This window comes from Acartia tonsa, chromosome 8 (assembly GCF_053477335.1).
Source record: "Acartia tonsa isolate MP-2025a chromosome 8, ASM5347733v1, whole genome shotgun sequence".
NCBI classification, from domain to species: Eukaryota; Metazoa; Arthropoda; class Copepoda; order Calanoida; family Acartiidae; genus Acartia; species Acartia tonsa.
This window is the reverse complement of record NC_137267.1, coordinates 977316-987183: the sequence shown is the minus strand read 5'-3', so window position 1 is coordinate 987183 and position 9868 is coordinate 977316. Positions and strand designations below refer to the sequence as shown.

The 9868-nt window shown below is 32.7% G+C and overlaps 1 protein-coding gene across 1 annotated transcript in view; it reads right to left on the bottom strand.

Annotated features, from left to right (window-relative positions):
- Positions 1–6092: 6092 nt before the first annotated feature.
- Positions 6093–9868, bottom strand: part of LOC145325755 (atrial natriuretic peptide receptor 1-like) — a 116776-nt gene continuing 113000 nt past the window's right edge. The window contains exons 52-53 of the mRNA XM_080168698.1: positions 9780–9851; positions 6093–9400 (exon numbers count right to left, since the gene is read on the bottom strand). Of these exons, the coding sequence (XP_080024824.1) occupies positions 9026–9400; positions 9780–9851 (447 nt within the window). The 3' untranslated portion in view covers positions 6093–9025. The remainder of the gene's footprint in view (positions 9401–9779; positions 9852–9868) is intronic.

The following is a 9868-nucleotide window of genomic DNA, read 5'->3' as shown; positions in this document are numbered from 1 at the left end:
AGACAGCTGCTGACCCCCAGTCTTATGTTAAAGATAAAAATTACCCTGAAAAGTATACAAAAATGTTTTTTTATGTGTTAAAAAAATTCATTTTAAAATCTTGATTTTGAGGATGATGACCTTTCAGATGCTCCTGTTGGTGGTGATGGTGAGCTAAAAGTTATCTAAGTACATGCCCATTACAACAACTTGTCTATTAACCTATGTACCATTTTTTGTAGTCATAGCAGCCTCCAATGGAGCCTTCCGACAAGAAATATAACCATCTTCTAAAAACTACAGTATTCACCTTATGAGTTGAAGCAAATAAAATTGCAACTCTTTTCTTTTTTAATAATGTTGGGCTGGAGGATGCTATAACTACAAAAATTAGATAATAGTTTAATATATAAGTTGTCATCATGGACATGCACTTTGATAACATTTGGCTCACCACCACCACCAATAGGGGCATCTTAAAGGTCATCATCCTCAAAATCAAGATTTTAAAATAGATTTTTTCAACACACCAAAAAACATTTTTGTATAATTTTCAGGGTAATTTTTATCTTTAACATGTATTTAGGTTCATCCATAAGACTGGGGGTCAGCAGCTGTCTTCTAAAGTGATAGGGATCGAATTTATTTTTTTTTAATCATTTCTTATTTAGAAAAATCATTAATTTCTACCTTACACTATATTTCATAATAATTAATGCATAAATCCCTTAAAAAATTATTATTTTATCATAATCAATCTTTAAAAGAGGAGAAAAGTGCCAAAAAACCTTTTTTTTGTTGCTTTGTTTTGGATTTGCATAATATATTTGTTCACCAGTATTACCCCCAAATGCTGTTTTTGAGATTTTGTGCTTTATTGGTGCTGATTAATTAAAAAATAACAGTGTAATTTTGTAATCAAAAGAGGCATCTAAATTTCATATTTATTGTAAAATCATCCTAAATGAATAATAAAGCTGCTATTTTGAAAATTCAGATTTGCATAATATGTTTGTTCGGGGTTTAGTTTCATTTCAATGCGGTTAGATTTGATAAAAAAGTAGGATATCATTTAAAGGTAAAATGTTCCAAAAATCTACGAACTTAAAATGCTGGTAGTTGCCAAATGGTTGAACGTACATGACCTGCACTAGACCCAAAAAGTCTTTTATAATTGACATATTTACAATAAGTATCGAAGCTTCTCTGAAAACTATTCTATGTACAAAGTATTGCACTTGTCTCGTGATTTGTAGTAATTATATTGCAAGCAAGGTCAAGAGAAGGATATACAATAGTTTTTAAAAGCGAAGCTTTTCTATAATTAGGGTCAGTGCGTCCGTCCGTAACGGATAGCTTCTTTTGTTAATTTAGGCATGTTAGAATTATCTTTTCGATTTCAAACTTTGCATGGTGGTTCCTGTAGTAGTTAGATACGATTTAGAATGCGTAGCAACTCTATAATCTTTACCAGAAATTTTTTACAAATTTTTATGTGAACTAATTATCCGATTGGTCTGATTTTTTGTATACTGATTCCTGGGACAACAAAGTACAATATTAAAAGCGAAGCAACTCTATAACCAAGTCCTAAAAATGTAAGTATGTTCATAAACATCATTCTGTATCAAGCAGTTTTTCAACAAATTTACTTACAATTTTGGTTCGACTCTTATACATTTATATTCTGATTATTCAGTTCTGACACTATACAAGTGTTAATGTCCGTTTGTCCTACTGTTTCAGTGCTTCGCTTTTATTGATGTTGTCATCCTTGTTTTTCTAAATTTTAAGGTTTTGTTGGTTAAAAGGACCATATCTTTGAATACTTATTTCCTCAATTTTATCTATAATATAAAGTAGTAAGATGTCTGTCTGTCTGAAGCTTAAAATCTCAGTAACCACTGAACCGATTGGGCTCTACTCTTCAGGGAATTTACCTACTGGTCCTGGGATGGTTTTAAACTTTTTTCTTGGGAGATGGGAAACCCCCGACCCCCCCAAAAAATGAAAAATGCCCCCCCCCCCCCCAAAATTATTTTTTTTTAAACTAATTTTAAAAAAGGAGATCCCCTAGAGGCTAGTGGCGAAGCCGCTAGTACAGTAATACAGTGCGGTTTTTTACTAGGTAAAAGTAAATAAACAGTTTTCAACAAATTGTACCTTAAAATTGTTTTCCCTTATCATATGATTTTAGAAATATTATTTGATCAACACCCAATTGGAAGGTTATTTTTTTGATTTGCAGTTGGCTCCAAAAACGATGACTAATTAAATCAAGAGTAAGTAGGTATAATAAGCTTTTACATTTTACAAAAAAAACCACTGTTTAAAAAAAAGGTAAAGCCAATTTAGATAATTCGTTACTATTAGGCAAGTCATTCTTGCATAACTTTTAAAAGTGAAGCTTTTCTTTGTATAGGATCGGTCCATACGTCCAGCAGTCGTTCGTTCGAGCATTTTAAAATTGTCCTATCAATTGCAAACTTTGCATGGTAATCTCGTAACAGTTAGGTACGATTCAAAAGCGTGGCATGTACTTAAAACATACAGATTTTAACTGTTTTACAACAATTATTTGGACAAATTATTCTTACGTCGACAAGGTATAATTTACATTGAGGCATCTCTATAATCAAGTCCTAAAAACGTCCTTAAACAATTAATACTGTAATTACACAATTTATCAACAAATTTGTATATAATTTTGTCAACATTTATGAATTAATAATCTGCTTATTGAGTTTTGACAAGTGTTAATGTTAGTTTGTCCTACCATGGTATTTTAAAGCTTTGCTTTCATGGATGTGGTCATCTTTTTTTTGCATAACAAATAAGGCGAATGGATATATAGATAATAGTTATTTCTCGCATCGTATTATAAACAGCTTTCCGCGGATATAGAATGTACAATTATAAGATTAAAATCAGTTTTTTTAGCCGCGCCTTTGGCACATTTTTATATTCGTAGAAAGCTGGATATAATATGATGCTAGACATAGTTTTTTTTCGTATGGATGAGAACCGGTTCTTATCCACCGAATGAATACGAGAAATAGATTTACATTTTACATGGATTATTAGAGGACCTCGGGATTGGGTCATGTAAGAGTACAGAAACCTGGACCAGCATTATAATTTTTTCAGATATCGCGCTTTTTACAGAGACGTCCAAGTAGTAAAATGAGCGTGTTTTGAGGTTTAAGGGGGGTAATCTAATGTATCTTTTTAAAATTTGAAGGGGATATTATAAAGGGTTTTAAAGTTTGATTGGGGTAAACACCCATATACACCAACCCTTGGACGTTTATAACCAAAACCGCTTAGTTTACATTATATTGGTTTTAGAATCAAGGGGAGGGGGGGTATTTATATGCTCTACTAGTCACTTTGAGGAAAATCGCTGAATTATCATTTTTTATAAAGCGTTTAGGTCAGGTTTCTGTAATTTAACATGATAAATCTAGAGGTCCCCTAACAGATGTACATTGTACATAGATAGATAGCAGGATCATTTTTGGTGGATAGATAGATAGTTAATTTGATATCCTCTTACATAAAGATAGCCATTTGCTTTCCAAAGATGGAGATGGCAAGTTTGCTATCCAAAGATATGTAGATACATTTATCTGACATCAGTTTCAACTAACATTGAGATTCTGGCGCTTTTCTTCGTCTATGCATCAACATTTTGAACAGTTTATCAATAAATGTATAAGTATAGATTAATAACCCAGACAATTACCTGGCCCAGATGGTGGGAACCTTTTTCGTATTTTACCAAATTGCTTTCTGCATATTTTATGCGACTTGGCTGTGTTTATATTTCCAACGCTATTGGCTGATATTTAAAGACCTAATTGAAAGTCGAAATACTTACAACTCGTGCCCCCTCTATTCTTTTACTTTGATATTCTAACAAACAAGAAAGATTGCATTAATCTGTAGCGCGGCGATATCAACATTGCATTACTAATTAAAACAGGAATGACGTATGTTTCGTTCAATGCATTGGGATTTAACATTTTTACATCACTAGAAAGATTATCGTAAACATTATTGGATGTTTTCATCACAGCATTTTTTCTCACAATGTTTTTCACTTAGAATTTTTTTGCTCAATGTTTTTGAAAATATTGAATAGTGTTTTTGAAAACTTTGAAACAATCATTCGAATATTTCTATTTTTGTTAAAATAAAACTTTAAAAATCTAAACATTTATTAAAATTGAAAAAAAAATATTAAAACTAATCTTTTTAGAAATCCATAAAACTTTCTAGTGTTTGTAAAAATGTTTCCAAAAAAATGATAATGTTAACCCATTTCATAGAAAAAAATGCAATTAGATATGATGAACACACCCAAAATAATAAAAGCTTTTGTTTTAAAACTGAGGTAGAAAAACAATAACAAAAATTGTCAAAACAATACTTTTTAAGCCAATCAGATAATGGAGAAAAAAGTAAGGTATTTACACAATATAACCAAATAAAATCAAATATTTGATTACTTGGATATATTGACAGGGGAATTTAGTCAATTGTAATTGGTCAGTTAGTTGCTTATTTATTGGTCAGTTAGTTCATCCAGTAGGGTTGAAGTGGATAGGGTAAAGGTAGTGGTTGGTGGGTTATCTTAACCAGTTATGAGTAACACTTTACTGGAGTACATGAAAATTTGGTTCAACATCCAAGTAATAATATATCGATTCTTCCTCACATTGTTCCTTCCTCGCTACCCTTATACGAAAGTAACAGGATCTGTGTCTCTACCGAAGGATCTCGCTGAACCGATACGGTCCACTTTACTGTGTAGCTTCTCGTAGGTCTTGGGAAGGTTTTGGGGGAGGGTACTCGATATATTATTACTTGGATGTTGCACCACATTTTCATGTACTCTGATAAAGTGATACTCACAGCTGGCTAAAATAACGAGACCCCCCCCCATCCCCTCCCTTCCTACTGGATGAACGAACTGACCAATAGATGAGGTCCATATTACAAAGCTAAATTAAAGAAAAATTTTCCCCTGTCAGTATATCCACGTATGTCCTATATCCATTATACCAAATATGTCGACATAAACTATTCAAATTTAAAGTCAACGCAATGATACCAAGTTAAATAGGAAACAAATAATTAGGCGGATTTATTTCGAGTACATCCAGATTTAATCTAGCACAGTCACAGTTTGATTAGCTTATAATCAAATCAACTTCATTGATATTATCCAGAATTTGCCAGGGATCTAAAGGGATAAGACAATGGCCTTCAAATTGATGTACATCTCCAATGTTGAAACAAAAAATACCCTTTCTCTGTAGATTTCAATTCGTTGTTGAAACATGTAGACACTCAACTGAATAATCCAACCAATCAAAATTTAATAAAAAGTCCCCGATGTTATTGAGCCAAAGAATATGAAAACATTATTATAAAACTTTGGGGACTAGGGTAATAAACAGCCCAATGTCCTATTTCTCCATGAGAATTTGTAGGGATGGAAGGAACATTAAACTGTAAATTTTACTGGTATACAAATTTAAGCAATACGTTCTCTTCTTCGTTGGCTTAAAAACTTTTGGTAACATTTTGATTGGTTGGCTCAAACTAGCAGTGTCCGACTTTTTCACCCAATAGTCTTAAGCTACAGAAAGGGTAATTTTATTTATCATCATTGCATTGGGGAAATACTTTGATATTCCCTATAATAAAGTAATGGGATGTGTGTGTGTGTGTGTACCAAAGGATCTCGCTTATCACTGAACCGATATGGTTGGTAGAAACCCGCCCAAGAGAATAATACACCCCCCCCCCCAATTTTTTTTAACTTTTTTAAATATAGAACTAAAATTGAAAATGGGGGGTCGAACTAACCCCCCACCATTCAAGGGTCCCAAGCCTCTAGGAGCGTAGCCACAGTTGGTAATTTTTTTTTATCAAACTCTTAACTTTTAAAAGCAAACAAAAAACACACAACAGCACAAATAAAAATAGAGAGATTTAAAAAATAGTTTATTTTTTATCTTTTTGTATAACAAAATAAATCACAGATTAAATTTTAATATTTTCATAAATATTTTGACAATATAATTAAATAAATAAATTATTATGTAATATTTAAAACTGCTTGTTTTGAATAGCTTTTGTTTTGTTAGTTTGCTCATTATTATTTTTTAATATAAAAATGCTATAGTTTAAACCTCATTTGTAAATACAAACAATAAAATGGAACAAATTTTTATAACAAAGTAGATAAACATGTATAAAACAAGGATGACAACATCTATAAAAGCGAAGCTATTAATTTGTACATAAAGAGAGGAGTAGGTTGCTCTAAAAATCCGTAAAGTTGTGAGTTTTAAGGCTTGAAAATAGTAGTAGAACGACAATTTTCACTAAATATTTGTATTTTTTATTGAAAAGATCTATAGACAAATCTATTTTTTAAAGTTAACATACATTTTTATCGTTCTACTACTGTTTTAACTTAAAACTCACAACCTTTACGGATTTTTAGCGCAACCTACTCCTCTCTTTGTTGTAAAAATGACCGATCCTATTTTATAGAAAAGATTTGCTTTTAAAATTTTTTAAAAATCTCAAAAAAAGTAGATAAATGTTACAATGCTTGGCCGAACTTTGCCGATTGACGTCATTTTAGAAGAAAATATGACTTCAATCGGCATAGTTTCGCCCAAGGTTTGAACATTTGTCCACCTTTTCTGGAGGAAGTATAAGCTGCTTCACAAAGTTCGTATTTTACAATAACCAGGGAGAGTGCGGACTTTGAACTAGAAATTTCATTGATACCCAAAGTTTTACAACCCTGTTAGTTTACTTTTGATTGGTTGGTGCTCTAACTAGCGGTATTTAAACTTTTCAACGAATTATCTTCACTTACAAAAGGAGTAATAATAATATTGTTTATAATCATTGGGGATGTATATAAATTTATAGTCCATTGTCTTATCCCTTTAGATCCTTGACAATAACAAAGGGAAACAGAGCCGGATCTTTAAATGTGTAGCCGTTGCCGTAGCCGTGGCCAGAGGTACAGCCACTAACCTAATAGCGATCTTTAAATCAAATTGGCTACGCGTGGCCACGGCTATATGCGATCTTTACATTACAACCACGTTTTGAATTTTCAGTAAAAATGTAAAAAAAATAATATTACGTAAAAACTCCAAACATTTAAAATCCATATTTTATTGGCAGCACTGGCAATGGCGACGGCTACCGCTATGGTTGCGACTACGGCCACGGCTACAGCTATGGCTACGGCAACGGCTACACATTTAAAGATCCAGCTCAGAATGATTAACAATAAAGCACAGAATTACAGAAGATAATTGAACAAAAGCCATGCATTAAAAACTAATAAAATTCTTACTTTAAATTGTTAAATATTATATGAAACTTTAATACTTAATGTGAGGTATATTCTAAAAATAAAAGTAAGAATTTTAATCAATGATATAATTACATTACATATTAAATAAAATTGGAATCTAGAATTTGGATAGCCAAAAACTTTAATGAACTTATTTTCTTTAAAAAAAACCGTTTTCTAATTAACTGAAGACTAATGGCCGTCCAAGCTTTGTATTTTAAGGGGGGTAAAATTAGTAGGGGTTTCAAAGGAGGGGGGGAGGAGTAATCTAAGGCTTTTTATCAAAATTAATATACATTCTAGTATATCTATATGTAATTCATGTAAATAAATTGATTTGTTTTTTCAACGACAAGAAAACTTTAAAAGGCTTTTAGTGTTAAAATTGAAGTTTTTTTGGATATAAAAGTTTTCTGTAAACAAAAACGACTGCGTCCAATAGTAGATATGCTTTTTAACAAAGTGAATTTCTTAATTTTTTTTCCGGTATGGCTTCGAACCCGATTTATATCCGCTAGATTATAACTGGTTCTCAGCCATGCTTAAAAATTATGTTTACCATCGTATAACATATATATACATCCCCAACGTAACATTCAACTTAATGAACCGACCTATCAAAATTCAATAAAAGTCCTCAAAGTTGATAAGTTAACGAATAAGAAAAACTTTATTAAAAACAAATTTGGGGAATATTGTAAAAAAACAACCCAATGTCACCTCCCTTCTTGGGTTTCAATTCCTTTTATTGATACTGTTTTTTAGTTTGAGAAAAGTGTCTTTTTTAGCGCGTTTATGAGACGAGTAATTAAGTCAAGCAAAAAATGCTAGAAATACCTATTATCAGACTAACCAATAGCTAAAACTCGTAGAAAAACCAAGACAAGTTCACAAATCAAGTAAAACACCCGTAGGAAATAATATAAATTAAATCATAATTCTTAAATTATTCTTAAAGTCAAGAACCTAAAAGAAGACGAAGAAAGTCCCCCAAAAAATCAGCATGTTACGTCATATGGGTTTTCTATCCCACTTCTTCTCATCTCATCCCTCATTTTTATGACGTCATTGAGGGACTTGCTTCGTCTTTACCTAAAACGGTGATTTTCCTAGGGGAGGAATTAGACAAATGGTTGCCACGTCCTAACTATATTATTCAAACGTTTCCTATCAATGATTTTAATCTACAACAGGGAAGATTTTTTATCATTTGAGATAAATTTTTTGTCTTATCCCTTAATATCCCTGCACGGGCCATCTACCTTGATTTGTGACCTTGGCTTTAAGATAAGATACAATAGATCAGAGCTGGATCTTTAAATCATTTTAGTGGTGAGCCAGATCAAGGTGAGCCAACTTTCCACCAATGAGAGCACAGCATTTTATGAAATGCCGCGCTGTGATTGACTGAAATTCGGCGCACCCCGATCTGGCTCACCACTAAAATGATATAAAGATCCAGCTCAGGGCTTGGCAGCCGCGCGTAATCCGCGTGAAAGTCATATAACTTTAAAATTCAGCTGGATGTCTAAGCCTGTTCCTTACTTATCCATCTATTAAAGAAAATTGAAACAGAAGCAGAATTAAATTTGAGGCTTATACACGGCTGAGGCGCGGCTGCCGACCCCTGTAATAAATACATTATGAAGGCTATAGAAAGGCATGCAACTCATCGACATCACTAAAACAAACTTCTTTTCCACCATAATGATCAACACCCTTACCAGATGTCTCAATATCAACAGTCAAATGCTCGCTAGCATCCTCTTTGCTAGCAGTACTTATACCATTACCCAAATGCTCGCTATCCTCGGTGAACGAAACTCCCTTCTTTAAGGGCTCACGGGGCTGACTGAATGATACTTCTTTGCTTGAAATATCAACCCCATTTGTTGAAAAATCAACAGATTTATTGTTGATAATATCAATGTTTTTGTTATATTTATGTTCAATTTCCTTGGTGCGAATGCTCCCGTTGGTCTTTCTTTCAAATTTTGTGGCCAGCTGGGTGCAGTGGTCTTGGTACTAAATGTAACAAGAATAATTATTTGTATTATAAACAGCTTTCCGAGGATAGTAAAATGAAAAACTTTAAGATTAATTCCGGTTTTGTTCACCCCGTGGGGCCTAAGGCCTTGGCTAACAAAACTGGTTTAAATTTTAGAATTTTTCATATGGATATTTGTGGAAAATTGTCTATGATACGATGCTATGTAAGATTTTTCATTATGGCTGAGAATTGGTCCTAATCCAGCGGATATTAATCGGTTTCGAAGCCACACTGGAAATGTAAAACTCAACTGTCAACCGAACTATTATAGTACGTAGTCGTACAGTACAGGTATGCTATACTTATAAAGTTGACAAGCTAGGATCGAGAAACCTATATCTCCCGAATGTGTACCTTAATCTCAGGTAGTTGGAAGACTTCGTCTTTTTGTGTCAAACCGTTCAACCAATATGTTGTCATCATTCCCTGTAATAAAGTAATAA